Raw genomic sequence first — 25,640 nt, 5'->3', positions numbered from 1 at the left:
ACTAGGATCCATGTGGACTCAGGTTCGATCCCTGGCTTTGCTCAGTGGGTTAAGGATCCAGCATTGCTATGGTGAGCTGTGGTGTAGGTTGCAGACACAGCTCAGATCCGTGTTGCTGTGGCTGTGGTGTAGGCCAGCAGCTGTAGCTCTGATTCTACCCCTAGCCTGGGAACTTCCATATGCCATATGTGCAGCCCTAAAAAGCAAAAAGAAAAAACAAGGCCTTTTTCCTTCTGCTTCCACACTTACATAGTCCACAACTTTAAAAGGAAGTGTTGGTCAGTTTGAGATTGACTGTGTGAAGGTTTTGGTTTCCATTTGTACAGAAAGAGGTAGGATAACCCAAATAGGGTGGAAAAGAAGTTCCCATTGTAGCACAGCAGAAACGAAAAAGACCCAAAAAAAAAAAAAATGGGGTGGAAAAGAGAGGAACAAATTTTTCAATTTTTACTTACAAATTTTTCAATTTTTACTTATCATTTCTATGCCATTTAAACTTTTTTTTACAACAATCTACATGTTACTTTTATATACATATATATGTAAAATAATATATATCATTTTTTGTGTGTCTTTTTGTCTTTTAGGGCTGCACCAGCGGCATATGGAGGTTCCAAGGCTAGGGGTCTAATCGGAGCCACAGCAACATGGGATCTGAGCCACATCTGCAACCTACACCACAGCTCACCAAAGATCCTCGACCCACTGAGTGAGGCCAGGGATCGAACCCACGTCCTCATGGATGCTAGTTGGGTTCATTAACCACTGAGTCACTATGGGAACTCCCTACATGTTACTTTTATATTTAAAAAATAATATAATTTCATAATAGCTTTATTTCAAGTGATGATTTGAAACATTTGGAAAATATATTTTAAATAAGTCATTAAGGTCAAGATACTTCAATGACATCAATTAATCTTTCTCATTTTAATGTGGAAAATATATTTACTACATTTCATAGTTAAGAAAGAGAGAGACTCTGTTTTTGGAGATGATAACTCGTGGAAGGATCAACAACTTTAATTCTCATTTGCCAGTGAGACCTAAATAAAATGTCTCTGAACTATCATGCTAAAAAATATTCCACTGCTGACTCCACTGTTTCACGATATCCTTAACATGTATCTGTCATGGTATATTTTTCTTTTGTAGAACTTACGAACTCTTCTTGAATGGAGGCACCCCATACGAAAAAGGTGTTGAAGTGGACCCTTCAGTATCCAGAAGAGGTACTGTTCTTCTGTGTTGCTTCCTTTCCTTTCCTTAAAGATGAAACTAGTGGAAGATGCATCAGAGAAGATGGCTATGGTCTAATAAGCATGACACTTTTTGCTTGAATTCACCTGTGTAAAAATATGTCATTTGGTTTTAAAACTTAATCAGGGAGTTCCTGTTGTGGCTCCATGGGGTATGAACCCAACTAGTATCCATGAGGATGCGGGTTCAATCCCTGGCCTTGCTCAGTGGGTTAAGGATCATGTGTTGCTGCAAGCTGCAGTGTAGGTCATGGATGCGGCTCTGATCTGGCCTTGCTGTGGCTGTGGCAGAGGCTGGCAGTTGTAGCTCCAACTCAGCCTCTAGCCTGGGAACTTCCATATGCTGCAGGTGCAACCCTAAAAAGCAAAAACAAACAAAAAGCAAAAAGAGCTTAATCATTTTTATCTAAGTGCTTATTTTCTTGGTAGCATATATGAGAATCTAATGTAGGAAATTAGGAAGCATGAGGGCCCTGCATTAGTTCCTTTTCACTGAACTCTGGGCCACAGAACTAACTGAATAGGCCTATTCAGAAACTGCCTATTGCTAGTTCAAAAGATATAGACATTTGAAATTGTGATATACATGCCAAGTTGCACTCCAGAAATGACCATCTTTGAGTGGGTTGATTGACCAGGTACTGTGCTAGGTAAGGGGAAAATAGAGACTAAGACAGATAGGGTCCTTGACTCTGGGAGCTCAGAGCCCAACAGATTTGAAACTCCCAAGCTCTCACACCTCAGACATCCCTCCCCTCGTTTCATAATTTAGGACACACAGCCCTGCTGCCACCCCAGCAATGCCAGTCCTACCTTCTTGGAACAGGAAGTTGGGATCTGGGATGCATTTAGTTCTACCTGGTCTCAGAGATGCTTTTTAAAACTCTCCTTTTCTTTGTAATCTGGCAGCAGTGATGCTGTCAAAGTATCTGAGGCAGTGGCAGCTCGAGGGGGGCAGGTAAGGGGCACCTTCTGAAGGTTGGTAGGGCTCATTTCAGGTATATGGGTCACTCCTGCTTTTCATACAGTTCAGCACCAGTGGTACTAGAAAAACTTCATCCTATTTTTATTTAAAAAATTATGTAAAATATTCTGTTTTATTATATTCCCTGCCTAAGCACTTAAAGTTTTGAGATTTATTTTTGGGTTTTTTTTTTTTTTTTTAAAGCACATGGTAGTGTTTTCCATCAGATGATGACAATGAGAAGGCAGCCTCAACTTCTAGTAAAACTGAGATCTTTAAACAGAAGATCAAGGAACATGCTAAGGTTGGTATCTGCTTTTCCCTCTCTGTGAAGCTGAGTTCATTCGGCATCTGTGAACCATCTCTGCTTCTGGCTTCTTCTCCTGCTTGGTCATCTTTTATTAGTTTATGTATATATGTATGTATGTATGTATGTATGTATTTATTTTACGGCCACACCCGTGGCATATGAAAGTTCCCAGGCTAGGGGTCAAATCAGAGCTGGAGCTGCCTGCCTAGGCCACAGCCACAGCAACGCTGGATCCTTAACCCACTGAGCTAGGCCAAGGATCAAACCTGCATCCTCATAAAGACTATATCCAGTTCTTAACCGCTGAGCCACAACAGGAACTCTGGGGGGTGGGGGGGGGAGGGGGGTTGTTGTTGTTGTTGTTTTTCCCCACTAATTCATCTGTCCAAGATAAGTAGGGACGTGGAATAATAGTAAAGTTCAAATTGGCTTACTCTTCTGTTTACCCGTCAGCACAAATGATAGATGTGGTCAGAAATAGTATAGTAACTTGTGACTGAGTGGGACTTAACATTCATGGTCCAGGGAACTTTGGGGAAATTTTGTTTTTAATATCAATTTTTTTGAGGTATAATTTACTTTCACTAAAATTTGCCCTTTTTAGTTTAAGGTCTTTGAGTTTTGGCAAGTATATACAGTCATATAATCAAGGTAAAGAATGTTTCCTTCACTCTAAATTGTAACCTCAGGCCCCTTTGTAATCAGCTCCCCGGCTCTGGTCTCCGGCAGCAGTTCATCTACTTTCTTTCCCAACAGTTTTGCCTTTTACAGAATGTCCTACAGATGGAATCACACCCTATGTAGCCTTTTGAGTCTGGCTTCTTTCACTTATTGTAACACACTTGAGATGCATCTATGCTATTGCATGTTTTATCATTTTGTTCCTTTTTGTTCTAACTAGTATTCCATTTGGTGAATATACCATAATGTGCTTATTTATTCACTAGTTGACAGACATTTGGGTTGTTTCTAGGTTTGGGCAGTTATGAACAAAGCTACTCTAAATGTTTGCATATGAGGGTTTTTTTGTGTGTGGACATATGCCTTCATTTCTCATGGGTATAAATACCTAGGAGTGGGATTGTTAGATTGTCTAGTATTTAACTTTATAAAGAACTGCCAAACTGTTTTCAAAAGAGACATTTTATCCTCTCGCCACCAATGTTTGAGAGGTCCCATTACTCCATATTCTTTTTTTTTTTTTTTTGTCTTTTGTCTTTTGTTGTTGTTGTTGCTATTTTTTGGGCCGATCCCGAGGCATATGGAGGTTCCCAGGCTAGGGGTCGAATCGGAGCTGTAGCCACCAGCCTACGCCAGAGCCACAGCAACGCGGGATCCAAGCCGCATTTGCAACCTACACCACAGCTCATGGCAACGCCGGATCGTTAACCCACTGAGCAAGGGCAGGGACCGAACCTGCAACCTCATGGTTCCTAGTCGGATTCGTTAACTACAGCGCCATGACAGGAACTCCCCCATTACTCCATATTCTTGATTGACATTTGATATGATCCCTCTTTGTCTGTTTTGTCCTCTTTAATAAGTGGTTTTAATTTGTGTTTTCTTCAGGGAGGTTTTACACTGGCAGAATCCCAGATCTATTTCTGACCATTAACTTCCTGGACAAGTCATTTAACCATCTTTATCTGGGTTTCAATGTCCACATCTTTAAAATGAGCATAGTAATAATATCAACCCCATAAAGCTCTAATGAGGTTTAATGAAAAGAAAATATTTAAAATGCTGAGCTAGTAGTTATAGTGCATGGCACCAGTAAAACACAATAAGTATCAGCTGTAATTACATGCTATTACTATTATCATATGTCTAGATAATTGTAAACATATTGCCAGGTAGCTAGTGCTGTCATAACATTTTTCAAGTGAGGATGTGCTATGTAGCTGGTAAGATCGAGGTGATTAGAAATAGGCTCCGAAGGCTGGAAGATGTGCCATTTGAAGACGTGGGGGTGTGGGGAACACACCGTGGATGAGAGGGGTGGAGGGAAGCATGTGGCTGGGGCCAGGGCAGGTGAACTGTCCCACCATGACCTGTTCTTTGCTCTCGGGTCATCAGGAGGCAGGGAAGCTTGGCACACCTCTGCGATGGTTGCTTTTCTCATTCCAGACCATGCTCCCGGTTTAAATATCCCTTGTTCTTATCTCTAGTACTGAAATGCCTTTTACAATTATAGTGTTAACAGTTAAATCTTTCAATAGCCGTTAATAATATATTCATGGGTAGTATTCCTTCTCCTGCCTTTTTTTTTTTCTTTCCTGGATGTTCCTAAAGCCTATAAATTCCCCTTTTTTGGCCAGTCTTTCCTTGGATAATGGTTATTTCTCATGATGAAAAAAAGCAGCACAGTAGCAGTCTTTGTAAAAGAAAAGCTAGAATCCTGTCTGGCCTCATTCTTCCTCTTGCTTCAGCTCCTACTGCTCCTCTCATTGATAAGCCTCCAAGAGTCCAAGTGCTGCCAAGCGTATCGTTCAAGTACTGCTCTTACCAGTGTTTCTCTGGCCCCAAGTACTGGTTTGCAGATACACTTTACAGTCTAGAGCCCAGGTCTGACTGGATGTGTGGAGGTCAGCTACGCAGGCCATTCTCCCATACCATGAACACTCTTCTCTGTAAGCTGGGTTCCCAAAGAAGCATCCCATGTCCTCAGGAGATGAGGCCCTTGTTGGTCACGGCCTATAGTAGACGCCCGAGAAAATGTTTGTGAAATAGCTTCAAAGTAGAGATCTTCCTGCTGGTGTGAAACAGTATGGGTCAGGAGCTGCTCTGCGTCCCTGGCCTTATCTTGGGGAGGGCTCCTCTCTCCCCACTCCCACCCCCACAACCCCCTAGAGCCCAGAGAGAGACCGCCCCCCACTTTGAGTGACCTGGAGATGGACATTCCTGGCACAGTCAGGTGTGGGCTGTGGGATCCACCCATTCGGCCATGGCCTGGGCAGCACTCACAGAGCCAGGCGTGGGCACAGTGGACCCAGAGGCCCCAGGCCTTGCTGCAGGGCCGCGGGCTGCAGTGCGAGGGCTGTGCTATGGGTTCCAGATGAAGGCTGGATTCAGGCCTATGCGCCGTGGAGGTGGAGACTGAGGCAGGACTGACCCTTCATTCTCCTCCTCCTGAACTGCCACCTGCAGTGGGTGGGAAAAGAAGGCCAAGGATGGCACCAACAGCTCTCATCCTCTCCTTCAGAAGTACATCCCACCTCTGTCCCCACTCTCCGTGGCTTTAGAATTTCATCTTTGTTTAGTCAGATTTCTCTGCTTGAAGGAGATAGGGGCTCTTTTTGTGATGCTGAGGGACATGTAACAACGCAGGCAGGGCCGAGGGCAGGCAGTCCACTTAAAGTCTGCGCTGGTGCCCAGTTTCCCCACCATCCTTGCTGGTTGGCTTCATCCTGCCTTGCTGCCAGCCAGCAGGCTTCCATGTGTGTACCTTTGGCTGCCGGAGCCCTGTGAAAATGCAGAACATTTTTTTTCTTTTTTTTTTTTTTTCCTTTTTCTTTTTTCAACCACACCTGCAGCATGTGGAAGTTCCCAAGCTAGGGGTTGAATGAGAGCTGCAGCAGCGCTGGATCCTTAACCCACTAATAAGGTCAGGGATTGAACCTGCACCCTCATGGACACTATGTCAGGTTCTTAACCCACTGAGCCACAGCAGGAACTCCTAGACTTATCTTCTTTAGCAAAGACACAGCACCAGAATCCTGACCACGGGTCTCCTTTTATGGAGACAGCTGTGATCACACTGCCCCACAGCTGAGACAGAAGAGGGAGCAAATAGATCCCTTATCTCACCAGGACTTGCCTTTCTCATTCTGGAGCTGTTTTTTGATGAGGTTTAACCTGGTGTAATTTCCAAAGGTATGCTTTTAAGCCCCTGGTTGGGAAAAGCCCTGAACTTAGACTCAGACACCCAGTGCCTGGGTTCTGAATACCAGGAAACAGTGGGCCATAGAGTAGGCTCTGTGCCTGTGTATAAATTTGCTATAAATGTGTTTATTTTCCTTCACCTTGCTGATGTATTCCATCTTTCTTTTTCTCTTTTATTTCCATTGTATTGTTGCTAAAAATAAATGAAGCAATAGTATTATTTGGCCCATTATGTTCGTCACACTTCTGCTTGTCTAGCCATGAGATCAGAAGGAAGTATATTTTTGTCTTCAGTTCAGAGCTTTTTGGTCATCTTGGGTTTGGGAAAATCGAAGGATTTCCCTAAAGGAAACTCTGATAAAGATACAGCAGCATTGCTTCATGTAATGGGGAGGTGCCAAAAGGATAGGAGTGCCTGCAACATGGGCAGCGAAGGCCTCTACTGCAGGCTGGATGTGGTGCCTGCCAGACAGACAGAGCTGGCGGGCCTTGGGGGAGGGGGGAGGAAAGAACGGAAGGAGGTCTCCACCCCTTCCCCTGGCAAGTTACTGGCTGTTTTTCAGCATGAGACATAAGTTTGGGCATACAGCTGAAATGCTGTGTGCATGAGCACTAGACCAAAGGGCAGGACCTAGAACAGCCTTTGGGAATCACAGCATGGCACCAAGAAGGGATGTGGTGGCATCAGGGCAGCTTCCAGGTTCCCCTGCAGCCAGTCTTTGAAATCTAGGTCAGGAATACACGAGATCAGAGTTTTAGCAGGCTTGGAAAAAGGTGGTTTCTAGCTCTGTGTACCAAATGTCTCTATGAACTTAAATATGGTAGGAGAAATCTATCTTGCATTTTAATGCAAGGACTAGGGAGTGGTCAAGGACACATATCTAAATTCTGTGAAACTACCCATGGGGACCCATTGCTCCTGCACCATCATAGGGATTGCATTTATTCTGTTCTCTGCCAACAGGTTGGAAGCCTGGATGTTATAGCTGTGATTAATTTTCCTTTGTAATATTCTCATCCCTAAAATTCAAATAAAGGACTAATTTCTGAGAGTTAAAATCTGTTGTTTAACTTTAGGTGGTTTTTCTTAGCCCTAAGACTTTTTTCCCTTGAATGAGACCATTGTTTGCAAGGCTTTCGAGATTTCCTATATGATCATTCTTCATGCTTAGTGACAGAGTTCATGTATTTCTAAAAATAACGCTGGGAGTTCCCATCGTGGCTCAGTGGTTAACAAATCCGACTAGGAACCACGAGGTTGCGGTTTCGATCCCTGGCCTCACTCAGTAGGGTAAGGATCTGGCGTTGCTATGAGCTGTGGCCTAGGTCGCAGACACAGCTCAGATCCCGCATTGCTGTGGCTGTGGAGTAGGCCAGCAGCTACAGCTCTGATTAGACACCTAGCCTGGGAACCTTCATATGCCGCAGGTGCGGCCATAGAGAAGGCAAAAACACACACAGAAAAAAATAAATTAAAAAAAAAATAATGTTTAGGAGTTCCCGTCGTGGCGCAGTGGTTAACGAATCCGACTAGGAACCATGAGGTTGCGGGTTCGGTCCCTGCCCTTGCTCAGTGGGTTAAGGATCTGGCGTTGCTGTGAGCTGTGGTGTAGGTTGCAGACGCGGCTCAGATCCCGCGTTGCTGTGGCTCTGGCGTAGGCCGGTGGCTACAGCTCCGATTCGACTCCTAGCCTGGGAACCTCCATATGCCGCAGGAGCGGCCCAAAGAAATAGCAAAAAGACAAACAACGCCAGATCCTTAACCCACTGAGCCAGGGCCAGGGATCAAACCTGCCCTCTGTAACACCCCTAGCCTCTGTAGACCGATCCTTAAATCACTGCACCATGGTGGAACTCCCATGTTTTCATTTGATCTGTCCCAATATACTTTCTAATTTCCCTTGTGATTTCTTCTTTGAGCCATTGATTGTTTAAAAGTATGTTGTTTAATATCCACATATTTGTGAATTTTCCAGTTTTCCTTCTGCTGTTGATTTCTAGTTTGTGATCAGAAAAGAAACTTTGAGAAAAAAATCATATTTTGTATGGTTCGTCTTTTTTTTTTCCCCCTGTCTTTTTAGGGCCGCACCAATGGCACATGGAAGTTCCCAGGCTAGGGGACAAATCTGAGCTGTTAGCTGCTGGCCTACACCACAGCCACAGCAATGCCGGATCCTTAACCCATTGAGCAAGGCCAGGGATCGAATTGCATCCTCATGGATGCTAGTCAGATTCATTTCTGCTAAGCCACAATGGGAACTCCTTTGTCTTTTATATTGTTGACACTTCTTTTGTGGCCTAACATATGGCTGTCCCGGAGAATGTCCCATTTGAGAAAAATGTATATTCTGTTCTTGGGCAGAGTGTTCTACAGAACTCCGTCTGTCAGTTACAGTTGGTCTACAGTGTTGTTCAAGTTCTCATTCCTTATTAATCTATTTGGTTGTTCTACCCCTTATTGAAAGTGGGGTGCTGAAGTCTCCTGCTAAGATTGTAGCTCTGTTTGTCAGTGTTTGTTTCATATATTTAGGAGTGCTATTATTTGTTTTATATGTTTATAATTGTTATATCTTCCTGGTGAATTGACCCTTTTATCATTACATAATATTTTTGTCTCTTGTAATAGCTTTTTGGCTTTAAGTCTGTTTCATCCTCTTTTTTGTTTGCATGGAATATCTTTAACTGTCTTTCATTTTAAATCTATGAGTGTCCTTAGATCTAAAGTGAGTCTCTTATAGATAGAAAATAGTTGGATCCTGTTTTTTCCATCCATTCTGCCAATCTATGACTTTTAATTGGGGAGTTTAATCCTTTTACATTTTTTTTTTTAGCTCCACCCATGACATGCAGGAGTTCCCAGGCTAGGGATCAAGATCATACTGAGCCACAGTAGTGACAACATCAAATCCTTAACCACCAGGAAACTCCCAAATCCACTTACATTTAAAGTTGTGGTGCAGCAGAAACGAATCCAATTAGTATCAGAGAGGATACAGTTTCGGTCCCCAGCCTTGCTCAGTGGGTTGGTGATCGGGTGTTGCCACAAGCTGTGATGTGGGACCTGGCTTGGATCTGGCGTTGTTGTCGCTATGGCATAGGCCAGCAGCTACAGCTCTGACTGGACCCCTAGTCTTGGGGGGAAAAAGAAAGTGATTACTGATAGGGAAAGGCTTACTATTGCCATTTTGTTATTTGTTTTCTGTACTCTTAAATTTTGTTTTTGTTTTTGTCCCTCATTTCCTCCCTTACTGCCTTCCTTGATTTGTTTATTTTCTTTTTAGGGACATACCTGTGGATATGGAAGTTCCCAGGTTACGGGTCGAATCAGTGCTGCAGCTGCCAGCCTATGTCACAGCCACAGCAACATCAGAACCGAGTAGCCTCTGTGACCTACACTGCAGCTCATGGCAACACCGGATCCTTAACCCACTAAGTGAGGCCAGGGATCGAACCCACAGCCTCATGGATACTAGTCAGGTTCTTAACCCACTCAGCCACAATTGGAACTCCTGTTTTTAATTGATTTTTTTTTGTAGTGATACATCTTGATTCCCTTTTCACTACCTTTTGTGTATATTCTTTAGATTTTTTTCTTTTATAGTTACCAGCAGGATTATGTACAACATCCTCAAGTTTTTACAATCTATTTTAGACTGATACCAACTTCAGTATTGATTTTGCTTTTTTGTTTTTGAGCCCTTTGTATGCACCAGGCATTACATCAAGCATTCCACATTTACCTCATTTTAATCCTTTGGTAACCCAAGATACAGGTATGACCATAAGTGTTCTACAAATGAAGAAACCAAAACACAAGGAGAATAAATAATTAACCCAAAGTCACATAGCTAGGAAGTAGCAAAGTCAGAATTCAGTTTGGTCTGCCACACCCTCCCCCATGTTCCACTCAGCACCATGAACAGTCTGAACTCATGTTTCCTCTGCATTCATCAGTCAGGTTGGGTAGGAACATGGTTTTGTTAAAACTTGTAGCTGACTAGTCCCATTCTTTTTAAAACACCTAATTTATGGCTTTTCTTTTTATTTGACATTTAACATGGGTAAATATGCTAACATGGAAATGCAGGAATGGTAGGTAACAGAGTTGTGACTTGAAAGTATGTACGTAAAAAATGTTTTCTGAAGTTTAACATAGCCTACTTGTAGAAATTTTCCTTAAAATTGTTAAAATTTTTCCAATCATATAGGAAAACTTAGAGCTATTCATTATAGTAGTAAGTATACATTTAAAAAACATTGTAGGGGGAGTTCACATTGTGGCTCAGTGGGTTTAGAACCCAACTAGTGTCCATGAGGATGCAGGTTTGATCCCTGGTCTAACTCAGTGGGTTCATGATCTAGTATTGCCGTGAGCTACAGTGTAGGTCACAGATCTTGCCTGGATCCTGTGTTGCTATGGCTGTGGCATAGGCCAGAAGCTGCAGCTCCAGTTCGACCCCTAGCCTGGGAACCTCTATATGCCTCAGGTGAGGCCCTAAAAAGCAAAACAAACAAACAAACAAAAACACTGTAGTTTTGATTGTAGGGGGCTATTTAATGATGAATACCTTTTTTTCTTCTTCAATAGTCTACTGCCAGAAACATTAATCGGAAGTATGTGCTCCACTCACCTGTTGATATTTTATCGCCAAATTCTTGGAGATGTGCTTCTGAAAGACAGGATGAGCATGGACAGTGCTGGTGAGAAGTCTGCAGTTTCCTTATGCACAGCAGTGCATCTTGCTTTGAGTAAATGTAACCTGTGCCAGCCTTTATTTTCTGCTTCTGAAGGTGATTTTTGGAATAAAATATTTAGATATAGCATCAGCGTCTAACAGTTGCCTCAGGTGCAAAGCATTGTGCTCAGTATGCATCCTGTGTGAGCTGAGTACATGTTCTGTCCTTTACGATACACATATTTTCACATTTCAAATCCTAGAGCTTAGAAACCCTGAAACTCAGATATAATCGTTATTTTAATTATGATGTCTTTAATAATTGTTAAAGACATTATTAATAATTATTCAAGACATTTACTAATGTAATGTCTTTAATAATTTTTTTTATCACATGTTTGGTCTGTATATCATCTTTTGGGGAAGAGACCAAAACTGCCCAAAGTAACTGGCTCTTTATGCAAGAAGTTTTGAAATCAGTAAAATGAGTGAATCTTGGTAAGAGGTACCCAAGTATCTAGTTTTATTCTCACTGCCTTTTTGTAAGCTTGAAACTTTTTCCGAGTAAAATGTTAAGTAGTTTTTTAAAAAGTCAATGAGTTGTCACACATGTTTGGACTTGCACAGAGATAAGCATGTGTGGTAAGAACTGCCTCCAAAAAAAAAGTTTAATTTTATTGGACATTCTTTATTGAGTGCCTGCTATTTGCCAGGCATTGCGCCCAGTGATGAATGAGACAGGCCCCGTCATCCCTACCCTGGTAGAGCAACAGACCAAATGCAAAATGATGTGAATAATTCTTTTCAACCTTAAGTGTTCTGAAAGGAAATACACTTCAGAAGGCCAGGCTTCTCTGGACGAGAAATATTTCAGACCAGACCTGAGAGAGGAGTTAGACACATGGGGAGATGAATGGGGTGGATCCTTCTGCATAGATGACCCAGCATGTCTGAAGACCCATAGCAAGAAAACCAGAGTATGTTGGACTGAAATTGAAAGCAGGTGTGTGGCTGGAATAGAGTAAGAGGGAGAGCCCATGACAGCCTAGCGCTCGTGGACAGGGGGGCTCATGGTTAAACCTGAGCGCTGGCCCTGGAGCTTACCATCTAGGTAGGTAGATAGAAATGGAACTTGGAGACAGATGAGCACCAGCATTTCTCAAGGAATAACTATAACTCTAAAGAAAGGGCAATGTGAGCCTTTTCATCATCACTTGCCTTTCAGTTTATTTCAATGACTCTAGGAATGACCATAGGAAAACTTCATGAATGACTATAGGAAAACTTCACTGAATGACATGACTTCTTAAAGAGGATAAGGCTTATTAGTTTTCCTATATGTAAGCAGGCTACTCAGAATTTTTGACTTGATTTGAATGTGAACATCAAAATAAACCTGGGAAGATCTACAGGAAGGATTTTTCTCTCCTGAGGACACAAGATTATTGAAGTTCTTTGCCTTGCCGTTTCTGAAGTGTCCTTCCTCTTTGCACAGCCCTTCACGTGCCATTGTTGATTGTGAAATATCAGTATCCTCCTGCACGGTATTTAGGCACATGGCCAGACTCCCCAATTCCTGATTCCTTTGGATTTCATTGGCTACCACCCAGCAGCTCCAGGCGGAGGCCCCTCCCTGCACAGCAGTGGACGGGAGCCAGGCCTGAGCCACCCACCTCCGCCTCCTTCCCCCTGCTTCCTGTTCCCACTCGGCTTGCCAAGAGCTTGGATGCCTCCTAACTGGAAGGCTTTTCTTACCACACCACACTGCAGTCAAGGGAGGAAAGAGAAGTTGGAAAAAACCTAGAAAGAAGAACAAAATTTCCTTGTCTTATTCTGTTCAGAGCCACCTTACTCCCACCCTAAAAGCCCTGTCTACTTGGTAGCAGGCTCAGTGTAGAACTTCCCAGGGTATGGCTGTGGGCAGATGGAGGTTCGAGGGGGCAGCTTCCAGCCCTCCTCGAGGGGAAAGTGTATAGAATGGGTGATCAACAAATCATGTGGCACAACAGCTTAACCTGAATGGCTGCCATTACGTCTGCTACAGTAAAGTACATTGGATGAAGTTTGTGTAAAGTCCCTTTTGTTCTTTTGTATTTCAGATTTAATTAGTAATCCAGTACTGGCCACTTTCCCCAAGCTGTTAGAGCAGCCGGACATTATGGATGCACTCAGAGTGAGTAGCACGCATCCTGATGGAAAGCTGACGGGTTCTGAAAGTGGTTAGATACACCACATTAGTGAGTTCCAACACCTGCTCAAGGATGTTGTCGTTTCTCCCCCTATCTGGTTGGCGTCCCCCGATCCCTGTGTGTTATCTCGCTAACCTGGTCTCATCCTTCCTTTCTTAGTAGGAATGTTACTTCCCCAGGCCTGCCTTCCCTGACCCAGTAAACAGATGGAGTGCCTGCTGTGTACGCCATTGCAGTCTCTTCCCTATTATCTGTGTCTTGACTTAAGATGGCTAGTGATTGTGTCCTAAGAGCAAAACTCCAAAATGGTTTGGTAGATAAACTGACTGAGTTGTCAGGGGCAAAGGCATGCCTATCATTTTTTTAATGTTATTTTATTATTTTGGGGGCCTACACCCATAGCATGCAGATGTTCCCAAGCCAGGGATCAAAGCCATGCCACAGCAGTGACCTCAGCCACAGCAGTGACAATGCTGGATCCTTAACCTACTGAACCACCAGAGAACTCCCCCATTTTTATTTTAATTTGACATATGTTACCTGCTCTATGAAATAGCAGCTGGATGTTGGGTTGAACCATATGAAATCTCTAATTTTTAGCCATTTTTTGGCCTTCAAAAATGAGAGTTTCATAAAGTTCAACTTAAATATCAGAGTCAACAAAAATTAGAAGACCTGTATATCTTCAAGGCAGATACTCAGGTAACATAAGTGTGTTACAGGGGATGTGTAATCCAGCACCTGAGGACTTAAAGAGGGCAGCAGGTGGGGATCATGATAGTGTCCTCGGTGAGATGGAATAAAAGGCTGGGCACCGAGTTAGGCCGCTGCACTGAGATGGGAGTGAAGCCATTACAGGTGGGAGGATCAGCATGAGCAAACATTTCGAGGCAGTTGTCCTTGAGAAGAGCAGGTGACCCTGTTTGCCATGTCGGATGTCGTCTTTAGACAGTCAAGGTCAGTCTCAGTCCCGTTTTGTGGGTGAGGAGTATGGCAGGTGGTGGACAATCCCTGAAGGCTTTTGCTTTAGGAGAAACTTGCCAGCACAGAGAGGTGGGAAAGCACAGGTACCAGAGGGAGGGAGCGAGTGATGATGGGAGGTGACTCCTGTTGATAAGGAGGGACAGGGAGGGCCTGCGGGCCTGGCAGCAATGGAAGGAGGAAGCAGACACCTGCAGAGATTTTTATTTAACTTGGATTTCATTTGCTAGTTTGGCTGGAGTAGGGGTGTCAACAGTGACAGCAAGGTTTTAGCAAAAAGATGTAAGAAAATGTTCATGATGTATAGTTACCCACAACTTCAGACACATTCATTTGGCACTATAGTTCGATAACGCAGAATTTCTCGTTCTTCCCCTTTGATGTCATAGTGTTTGTTCATTGTATAAAATATATATACATTGATTCATTCAACAACTATTTCACAGGGGCCCACTGTGGCTAGGACACCATGGTGGGCCCTGGAAGGTCTCTGATTCATACTTTTATGGGATTCATTGATCTCTGGGTTTTTTATTTCTTCAAAGAAGCTTTTGTGAAACCTTGTGACCAGATTGGAAATATTTATTTGCAAAGCTGTACTGTTTTCTTTCTCCCTGAACATTGTCACCATCTCAGCAGGCAGAACTGTAAAGAAGTATGGTATTGGCAGTTTTCTATTTTCATGACTGCCTTACCATAAAAGCTTTATGGGCTTTTTTATTGTTCAGGTGCTGTGTTGGTGCAGTTTATGTGGATGTGTTAGTGTTTCACTGATTCTGTTCTTAAACTAGTTTTGACTTGTAAGAATTATGGGCTTCTGAGGACTCTTTCACTAATGCACCCCCTAGCTGGTCTGGTTCTGGGTTGTGAGCAATTGATGTCTAATGAGAGAGTCACGTTGTATACGTGCAGGTTCGGTACCTCGTCCATAAGTTTAATTACAGGGTGAAGTTGCAGAGGTGGGGCAAAGACTTATGAATTCTCAGATTAATGTAATATTTCCTTTTGCTTTTTAGAGTTCCTGGGCTGAGAAGGAGAGTTCACTGAAGAGATCAGAGAAGGTAGTGTGGTTGCTCACCCTGAGTGCACCCGTGCACAGAGTTTGCTGCACATTCTAATCATGCCTCTTTTTTAGCCCAAGTAGTGATGGTTGTAATCCCTCTTTTTTTTGTCTCTTTTTGTCTTTTCTAGAGCCACACCCATAGCATATGGAAGTTCCCAGGCTAGGGGTCTAATCGAAGCTGTAGCCGCTGGCCTATACCAGAGCCACAGCAATGCAGGATCCAAGCCGAGTCTGTGACCTACACCACAGCTCATGACAATGCCAGATCCTTAACCCACTGAGCGAGGTCAGGGATCGAACCCGCAACCTTATGTTTCCTAGTCGGATTTGTTATCCACTGAGCCATGAAGGGAACTCCCGTAATCCCTCTTGACAGTTAAACTGTGCGATTACAGTTGCAAAGACACCTTCCAAGAAGGTGGATGTTAGGTTGAACCATATGAAATCTCTAATTTTTAGCCATTTTTTTGGCCTTCAAAAATGAGAGTTTCATAAAGTTCAACTTAAATATCAGAGCCAACAAAAATTAGGAGATCTGTATATCTTCAAGGCAGATACTCAGGTAGGTGTCATAGGGGACATTGTGGGCAACAGAGAGAAACATTTGATCAAGACAGTCGTGTCACATCACTGAGCTGTATTGAATGGGGGGAAGTTTCTAAGACAAAATGTCCCCAGTTGGCTCTCAGACTTCTCTCATTTCAGACAAGTCCTCTAGCTCTCAAAGTCCATATCAGGTAAAGAAAAGGAGGAAGAAAATTGGTGCAAGCTATTGCATACATTAGAAAATGCACGGTTTCCATTGCTTCCATTGCTATAGGGCAAGGTCATTACCAAACAGAGCCCCCAACTGTCAGTGGTCAGCAAGCAGTGGCTTGACTGCTCTAATCCGAGATTAACAAACTTTCTGTAAAGGGCCAGAGAGTAAATATTTGCAGCTTTTCAGGCCACTGTGGTCTCTGTCTCCAACACTCAACTCTGCCGTCATAACACAAGGCAGCTACAGACAATACAGCTACAGACAGTACAGCCCTGAGCAGGGTTATTTTCTGTAAAACTGTTGGCACGGCTGCATTGGGCTCATGGTCCATGGTTTTCTTTGGACTTCCAAACTTTTTTTCTTTTTTGAGCTTTTTGTTTGTTTGGTTTTTGACCACACCACTAGCATGCAGAAGTTCCCAGGCTAGGGATCGAACCCAAACCACAGACAGCAGTGACAACGCCAGATCCTTAACCACTAGGCTACCAGGGAACTCCTAATCTGAACTTCTCATTATCCTCAAGGAATGTGAGAGAACAAACAAAGACACTAAAAATTGAAGGGGAAAAAGTGAACATATTATGTCCTTATTTGAGCTTCCCTTTGACCCAGAGTGGCAGATGTAATGCTCTTCTAGCTCAGCAGTGGGCAGCAGGTGCTGGGCCTTCAGCCTGTGGAAGCTGACTCTCCACACACGGCCTTCCTGGAGGGGCCGTCTCTCCGCTGCCATTCCCCACCCCAGCTGTCAGAGCCAGGCCACCAACCAGTGTCAATGGGGCTCCTTTTCTGGAGAGGACCTGACAAACAGTCTTACTCCTGGGGGCTCCTTTCTCTGGATTTCAGACGCAGTGCACTTGTCGCCCTTCTCCTGAAATACCTTGTCCTAATTCCATTTACCTGGAACCACACCCTCGTCCCCAGGATTAGACTCCAGCTCGCCCATCTCCCTGATGGAATTGTGCAAGTCGGCCTGGTCTCAGGGAGCCCCTCACAGAAACTCAGAGAGAACCACTCATGTCTCCTGCAGTGACTCCTGCCTGTGTCCCCAGCTGGTTCAGAGCCCATTACCTGCCAGGCACTGAGGGCACCTCCATCTCACCCCCTAGCCGGCTGCTGTTAGCAGAGTTGATAGAATGTAACACTTGGAAAGTGATGACATGGCTCCATTCACAGTTGGTGGTGCTGGTGTTTTCCCAGAGTGACAAGGAGCTCCTGAAGGCTGCATTCCTCCTGGTTTACCACGACTGTGCACTCCCGCTTCTTCACTCCACGCTCCTGCCCCAGCTCCGGTGGGCAGAGGAGGAGAGTGAGGCTGCCCGCTGGAAGGTCATCACCGACTTCCTTAAGCAGAACCAAGAAAACGACGGCGCCCTCCAAGCTCTGCTGTCACCAGAGGGAGTCCATGAACCTTTTGACATTTCGGAGCAGACCTATGACTTCTTGGGTGAAATAAGAAAGAACACAGCCTGACAGTGGTGGCCCTTGACCCTCAGCGCCCGCCCTGAGTCTGACAGACCCTCCACAAAGACCCGAATAAATGACAGAACCGCAAGTAACTGTCACATTATAACTTAGGCTTTATGCGTCTTTGTACATGCCACATTCTATAAGAAATATTTATCTGATAATTCGAATTCGTGTTAATACAATAAAATAAAATTTTAGAAGGAATACTGTCACATCTAAATTTAAAGAGAATTTTTTCAAAACCCAACTAATTTAAGTTGACTGTATCTGCAGATTTATATAAAAGCAAGATTTTATCAAAAGCTAAATTTATGATTATTCAAGAAAGTGAAAATTTAATCCACAAAATAGAAGATGTTTTCAAATGATATATATGATAAGTATCTAGGATCCAAAATATATTAAATACCTGAGTTTTGCTAGAAAAATTTATGTTGTGAAATGAAAGGGAGAGATCAAAGAAATCTTTGAGAAAGTTATGTTATTAATCACTTAGTCTATTATATGAATGCGGTTTACTTTAATTAGATATTAGAACTTAGTTTTACCTTTTCGAGTCCATATAATTAGTGCTATTAAAAAACAAACAAACAGGAGTTCCCGTTGTGGCGCAGTGGTTAACGAATCCGGCTAGGAACCATGAGGTTGCAGGTTCAGTCCCTGGCCTTGCTCAGTGGGTTGAGGATCCGGCGTTGCCGTGAGCTGTGGTGTAGGTTGCAGACGTGGCTCGGATCCCGAGTTGCTGTGGCTCTACAGCACTGATTCGACCCCTAGCCTGGGAACCTCCATATGCCACGGAAGCGACCCAAAGAAATAGCAAAAAGACAAAAACAAACAAACAAACAAACAAACAGAAAATGTCCAGGCTTTGGGAAATAAGTTAACCCACCCCTGTACCTGACTGCCCACAAATCGTCCCAAGCCTTCACCATTTTGTTTTGTTTTGTTTTGTTCTTTTTCTTTTTCGCTGCCCTGTGGTATATGGAGTTCCCAGGCTAGGGATCAGATCTAAGCCGCAGTTGCCACAGTTGTGGGAGTGCCAGATCCTTCACCCACTGTGCCAGGCCAGGATCGAACCTGTGTCCCAGAGCTCCAGAGATGCTGCTGATCCTGTTGTACCACAGTGGGAACTCCCCAAGCCTTTGGTGTTAATGGTAACAGTACCGCTGGCGTTTATCAGGTGCCTGCTGTGTGTGTTCTCATTTAAGTGGATCATCCTCACGACTATGGGAAATCGCACAGGCTTGCTCCTGTATAACTGCTGAAGAGATGGACTGGGCAGATGAAGTCATTTGCCTTGGAGAGCAGGTAAGTGGCATAGCTAAAATACTGAGTAAAGATACCCTGTATAATCTTCTACAGCCTAAGACGATCCCTCATCAGTGCGAAGATTTAAGAATTGCAGTGAAAATAAAACGTGAAGAAAAATAGGATCAAATTGGAGTTAACCCTAAATTATCAGAGTGCCAACTGAGAAACTTTTTTTGACAGTGTGCTGCCTTTGAAAAGGTGTTTACTTTTAGAGATCCATTACTTGTGAGATGCCTGGGCTACATCTGACTTAGTTATTAGCTTATGCTAAATCCTGAACCGAAACTTCACCTGGGCCTTCATCTCAGAAATTAACGTGGTCTGAAAGGGCTCCCAGCTGCAAATGTCACCAGGGAACTTGGCCTTGGAAAAAAGATTTCACTGTGTTCTCCAAGATCTGGTTTCCAGAGATTCTCTCCCTCTACCCCCCCCACCTCTCACCCACCTCTCAGGGAAGCGTGTGAAGCTCAGTGTCCAGGCACCATTTATCTGCCATCGTGATGGGCTGCCAGTCCCCTTCCCAGGTGGTACCTCCCCATCTACACAGGAGCGGGCTTCCCGCCTTTGCAAGCGGAGGTGGCAGGAATGTGTACAGGGCCTCCCCATCCGCCCAAGCTGTCTCGTCATAGGTGTGGTGTGAAGGAACATGAAAACATGTCACTCCCCACTGTGAAGGTCATTTTCCTATAGACTCTTTAATTCCTAACTTCCACCTTTTTTCTAGTTTTCTAATCGTTTAGCTTATTCTTAGCATCAGGCTGGGGAGCATTTTGAATGAAAGAAAATATTGCTGGTGAATTCCTTTCAGTGAATGCACAGCACAGAGAGAGGGAGCTTTCTTTAGAGGGTGTTTTCACAGACTGTCTTCCGTATTCATTTGCGATGTGTCATGATTGACGAATGTGGGCAACTTCAGAGTGTCTGACACATACGGAAAACGTGGAGACTGGAGAGAAAAGTTCCAGTAATGCTTAGGCCCCAAAGTGGGGCTAAAGGCAGTTAGTCTGCTTGGAGGGGACGTTCCCCCAGGGGCGAGCAGCCTTGCCATCTAGAGACTCAGCTTCTCTCTTCAGTCAGCGGAGGCTTTTTTTTTTTAAACAATGAAACCTCTCTGGCTTTTTCAATGCCACTTTTTAGCTTCCAAAACAGGAAGAGGTTGTCGAGGAGCCAAAAACGCCCTGGAAATGAATCCTGGGGGGTCTGTGTCAAGGAGCAGAACTTGGCAGCACACAGCTGTGAGCCGAGGGAGGGGAGCAGCAAGAGGGTGGCAGGAGCACAGTGCTTCCTTCTTGGTGGGGGCAGGGGTGGGGGTCCCCGACACCAGACCCATTGGGGGGAAGAGGATTCTAAACCGTGAATGATGCTGCCCACATCTCCTACACCAGCATGCTGTAGACTGAGCATCAGATTTGTCAGGTGTGCTGGAGGTGGAAAATGTTGCAGTTCCCTGGCCTGGGTGGCTGGGCTGGGGCACGTACTGCAGAGCAGGTACGACCTCAGTTGCCAGTGGTTTTATGGTCTGAGATTGAGGCCAGAACAGCTCACAGGGACTGGTAGAAATGCATCATACCACATACAAACGGATCAGGTCTGAGTGGCCAACCCCGAAGCATCTGGGAAACCCTCAGGGACCAGGGAGGGGCTGGAGCGGTCACCCGCCAGCCCAGGCCTCCATTGGTATGCTGTGTTACAGGACATCCTTTGCCGTGGACCTCTGACTTCCTCTCATGGGAAGTGGTCCAGGTTGTGAGGTTTTCTCGGGGTGTGGAGGTCACCAGAGCTGGCTGTCACCTAGCTGCTTTGTGTTCTGTTTCCTCAAAACAGAGCATCCAAGACAGAACCCTACTGACTCAAGGCATCCAAGGTTTATAATCTCCTGTTTGCTCATTCACTCATTCGGTGTGTATTCTCTGAGCACCTGTCCCAGTCCAGGCACCACCTTAGGCTTTGAGGACACAGTGGAACAGCCCGAGAGGATCCCCATTCTGACTTACCAGGCATTCAGTGGACCAGCCGCAGACTGCTCGAGGGGCCTCTCATTGTGTCTTTCTGTTGCTGCAACATTGAAATTCCAACAATCCTGTAGATGAGGCATTAAGAGCAGCCAGCACCAGGTAAGCAGAGGCTCCATCCCCCACTCTCTAAATGCCCCCATCCCCCACTCTCTAAACGCCCTCATCCCACATTGGGGAGCAGATAGCTCCCGCTCAATTCTCGGATGAATCCCTCACTATCTGAACTGTCCCCACTCACTGTCTGAAACTCAGGAATACAAGGGTTTAATAACATGTGGGTCCCGGGAGTTCCCTGGTGGTGCAGCAGGTTAAAGAACCAGCTTGTCAGTGCTGTGGTGCAGGTTCAGTCCCTGGCCCCCAAACTTCCACATGCTACAGGCACAGCCAAAAAATAAAAAACATTTTAAAGTACCCCATGGATCCCTCAAGATCCAGACTTGCTGGCTGAACCTCTGATATTTGAAGGCAGCAACTGAGGAATGAGATTTGACGGGGAGGGCTGGGAGGAGACATCAGCGATGGGGAGTGAGTTGCTGTGTCCTGCAGGGTAGGAAAACGGAGGCCTCGGCCTCTGCGACTCTCGGTGACTGAGCCTGAATGAGGGTCTCGCAGGGGTGCGGGCAGCAGAGTGAAAGGGAAATGAGAACCGGTGAATGGAAGACAGCTCGGACTGGGGACTTTGCGGTATGGCTGTCATTTAGTCCATTTCTCACACTCTGGAGACAGACTGAACCTTAACCTTGCTCGTTCAAGTCAGACTTTGCCAGCAGGGATTAACTTGGCAGAACTTTGTCCTTTCGAAGAGGTCTCTTCAGGAGATCACAGAAAAGGCTCCAGGCTTTCTGAGCCCTTCTCCAGGTAGGTCTCACTGGATGACCCAAACATTGTCGTGTTGAGTCTGTCCTCTGCCTGGCAGCTGTCCCTTGATGCTGAAGCATCCTGTGTCTGCCTAGACCTCCCTCCCTGGCTTCGGACACTGGGAACCAAACCAAGTTCTGCCTGATAACCACAGCTCCATTAACCACAGCCCCCTCCCCAGCCTGGGTCAATCAGTGCATGCGTTGTAACTCCCCCATTTGAGAGTCGAAGTGACCTTGATTTGTAGAGACAGGAGCTGCTGTCCAGCCATGTCTAAATCAGGCTGGAGCCAGTGGGACATATGCCCGGCATCCATAGACTTTTCTCCTGGTAGCATCACTCCTCCTAGAGGAGCCCCCTTTACATCACATACACACACACACACACACACACACACACACACACACACACACACACTCCTTCATCACAGCTCCAGGATCCATACCCAGCTCCCTTGGTCACAGTGACTGGGATTGGGAATGGACCAATAGCAAGCAAATCCCAGAAGATTTACTCACCAGGGCACTCTCATTACCTGCCCAGTGTAGCAGGAGAGGTGAGACCTAGAGCTTCTTTGTGCGGCAGTGATTTTACTACCAGGAAGTGAGAGTCTAGAGCTGTGTGTACATGGGGGTAGTGCTGAGTGAGGTTCTAAATGAAACCAACAGTAGTGACAGTGACAGGCAGGGCTGACATACAGAGGGGGTCTAGGTCTTGGTAGCATTATTTGAGTCACTGGATCAATCCTCACCTAAAGCCAACATTCCCCCAACTTTTTACCCACCTGAGGAAATAAATTCCCTTGGTTGTTAGAGCCAGGTGGGATGGGTTCATCTAACTCTTGCAATGGGAAGAATGGACACACTGTCTGTTCTCTTCCCAAGTAGCTCTGGCTTTTTCCTGGCCTGCCCCAGCAATCAAAAAAAATATTTTCTGAATAGAAGGTGATTTATTGATGGGGAGAGAGTTCGAGGGGGAGGAGTCAAAAAAAGGAGATATGCTGTTGTCTCTAAAGTCTTTCAAAAACATTTATTGAGTGCTTGCTGTGTGCCAGGCAATATTCAATATGAACAAAGTTACTGCTCTCCTGAAGCCAAGACCCTAGGGACGGGCAGGGGCAGGAGATACACAATATGCAAATGAATCAATAAACCAAAATATTGGGTAGTGATAAGTGCTGCCGCAGAGAATCAAAACAATCCAGTGGAGTTCAGCTTCTGGTCAACTAGAGATGGCTGTTCTACACCTTCTGCCCACTAAATGCAACTCATGCCCTGGGCAGAACACATGGAACAGCTGTCTGAGGACTCTGGACAAGAAATAAAAGCAAGCAGATTTGAGAAGGAAACCAGAATTTAAAATACTACTAAACTGGTGGTGAGTTTCTCATTTTTCCCCCTCTAGTACCTACAGGCCTGAGCTCAGAGACAATGTGAAACCCAGCACTGTGCACAGGATAGTCAAAGCCATCTCCAGAGAAGCCTACCACTGCTGGTCAGAGAAGTGGGAAACAGCTCGTTCAGGTCAGAGAGAGTGTAGAAACCCCCTGTTTATTTGTGGGTTCCCCCCCATTCTCACCTGCCCCTGCCCCTGCCCCGCCCCTCCCCCCAGGCAATCTAGTGACAGTAGGAGTGGCAATGGCGGTGGCAGCCAGATAGACAACTAAACTCTGAGGAGGGGAGCCCTCCTCTCTGACCAAAAGAACTGTGGTCCTAAGAGCATGGGGGGAAATCCCTGTTGTGTACATTCTTGCTCTCACGCTGTCTCTCTTACACATACACACACACACACACATTCTCTCTGTCTCACACACACAATTTCTGTCTCTCTCTTGCATACGCACACATTCTCTCTCACATACACAACACACATCTTGTCTCTTTCTCACACACATGCACATTCGTGTGCTCTCTCTCTCTCTCTCTCTGTATAAATATATCTTGTTGCTTTTTGGCAGAGTGCAGCAGAGAAAGTAAAACCCTGGCTTTACAGCCAGAGGACCACGGAGAGGGAGGAGGGGTCAAGGTCTCCTAGGAACTAGAAAGTGTTGGGGGATCATGGGAGGAGGGAGCTAAAGAAAGTGATCCCACAAAGCAGTGTATGAAGGTCACAGCTACCCCTAGATAGCATATCAAAGGATTTTAGAACTGAGCTCCTCGGTCCCAGACCAGGTCCAAGACCAGCACACACACCAAACAGATCTGACTAGCACCGCAAAGTCTTACAGCTGATATAAGTTCAGGTGGTTTCACACCGGAGAAGGCAAATAGCAACTTGCAACCTGCATCTCACCAGGCTGGTCACCTCCAAACAAACCAAATCAACATTTCTTATAGGATTTAAATAAGACCCATAATCCCGTAACGTAATATTCAAAACCCAAGATACAATCTGCAATTACTTGAGAGTTGAAGACCTGGGACCATCTCAACATCTCTCAAAGGGAAAAAAACAAAAAGACAATAAGAGAGATACTCTGAGATGACCCAGTTGTTGGAATTGAGATGGTTGCACAGCTGTTAACAGTCATGCTCCAAGGAGTAAAGGCAGATCCCCATGAAATGAATAGAGAGACGGTCTCATCAGAGAAACAGATGATACAAAATGAACCAAACTGAAGTTTTAGAAAAAAAATGTAGTCACCAAAATGAAAAAAATTAATTGGATGGACTCAATAACGATGCAGATGATAGAAAAGGCAGTACACTTAAAGGCAGTTCAAATAGATCAACATAAATCAGTATAGATAGATCAGTTCAAATTGTCCAACTAAACAGCAGAAAGGAAATGGATTGAAAGAAATAAATCCTTAAGAACTTATGGAACAATCCAGAGAGGTCTAACATTCTCATCACCATAATCTCAGTAGAAGGGGAGAAAGAGCGTAGTACAGAAAAGAAGGGTTTTTGAGGAAATAATGGCTGAAAACTTCTTAAATTTGATGAAGGACTTAAAGTTACAGATTCAAAAACAATACACTAGGGGAAAGCCATGCCCAGCCATAGCAGAATCAAACAATAATATTGAAGACAAGGGAAAAAGTCTTGAAAGCAACCAAAGGGAGAAAATGCCTTCAACATGGAACACTTTGAATTACTATGAATTTCTCATCAGAAACCAGAAATCAGAAGGTAGCAGAACTTTTTTTTTAAGTGCTGAAAGAAAAATAAAACTGTCAACCCAGAATTCTATATATATTTTTTCTGTCTACACCTATGGCATGCAGAAGTTCTGGGCCAAGGATCAAACCCAAACCACAGCAGTGACAAAACCAGATCCTTAACCAGCTGAGCCACAGGGAACTCCTAGGTATGCATTTCTATTGGAAATATCTTAGGAATGGCATTGTGGGTCATGTAGTATGTGTTTCCTAACAGATACTGTCAAACTATTTTTTGAAGTGGCTAAACCATTTATATATCCACCAATGTATGTAAATACAGTTGCATTGCCAGACATACAGGAATTCATTCAAAATCAGGCAACACCCATCAGTGGAGTTAGACATCAGGGGAGCAGACTTTTGGGGAGGAGGGAGAGAGTTAATTAATTGGGTGGAGACTGGCAACGTTCTAGTTCTTGCTCTGGGTGATGGTTTCATGGTCTTGCACAAAATGTTCTGTGCATTTTTCTATAATCATTCTATGCATCAATAAAACCATTTTGAAATGGTTTCTAAAAGTCAGAAAGGAAATATTAGCAGAGGAGGTATTGGTTTTCTCTGGAAAGGAGCACCAGCAGAGAAATGATCTCAGAATTAGAATTAGATGAACAAGTACTTGTAAAACATCTGCCATAAGCCAGACTGCCCTGGATGTTTTCAAATATACTATCTCATTTCCTTGCCCCAACTAACAAAGAAAATGCAGGCAATGATAATAGTGATTAACAGCACCAAGTACCAT

The 25,640-nt window shown here is 44.5% G+C and overlaps 1 protein-coding gene across 6 annotated transcripts in view; it reads left to right on the top strand.

Annotated features, from left to right (window-relative positions):
• Positions 1 to 17,755, top strand: part of NPHP1 (nephrocystin 1) — a 58,945-nt gene extending 41,190 nt beyond the window's left edge. For all 6 annotated transcript variants that reach the window (XM_085018468.1, XM_013995825.3, XM_085018470.1 and 3 more), the window contains 6 exons: positions 1,156 to 1,232; positions 2,428 to 2,527; positions 11,004 to 11,116; positions 13,191 to 13,264; positions 15,278 to 15,322; positions 17,282 to 17,755. In XM_085018468.1, the coding sequence (XP_084874594.1) occupies positions 1,156 to 1,232; positions 2,428 to 2,527; positions 11,004 to 11,116; positions 13,191 to 13,264; positions 15,278 to 15,322; positions 17,282 to 17,554 (682 nt within the window). In that variant the 3' untranslated portion in view covers positions 17,555 to 17,755. The remainder of the gene's footprint in view (positions 1 to 1,155; positions 1,233 to 2,427; positions 2,528 to 11,003; positions 11,117 to 13,190; positions 13,265 to 15,277; positions 15,323 to 17,281) is intronic.
• The last annotated feature ends 7,885 nt before the right edge of the window (positions 17,756 to 25,640 follow it).

The sequence above is a fragment of the Sus scrofa genome, chromosome 3 (genome assembly GCF_054392235.1).
Source record: "Sus scrofa isolate SSC_HxYL_T2T_F1_AM1 chromosome 3, Sscrofa_HxYL_maternal_Yorkshire_Landrace_v2.0, whole genome shotgun sequence".
NCBI lineage: Eukaryota > Metazoa > Chordata > Mammalia > Artiodactyla > Suidae > Sus > Sus scrofa.
This window is presented reverse-complemented; position numbering and strand designations above follow the sequence as displayed.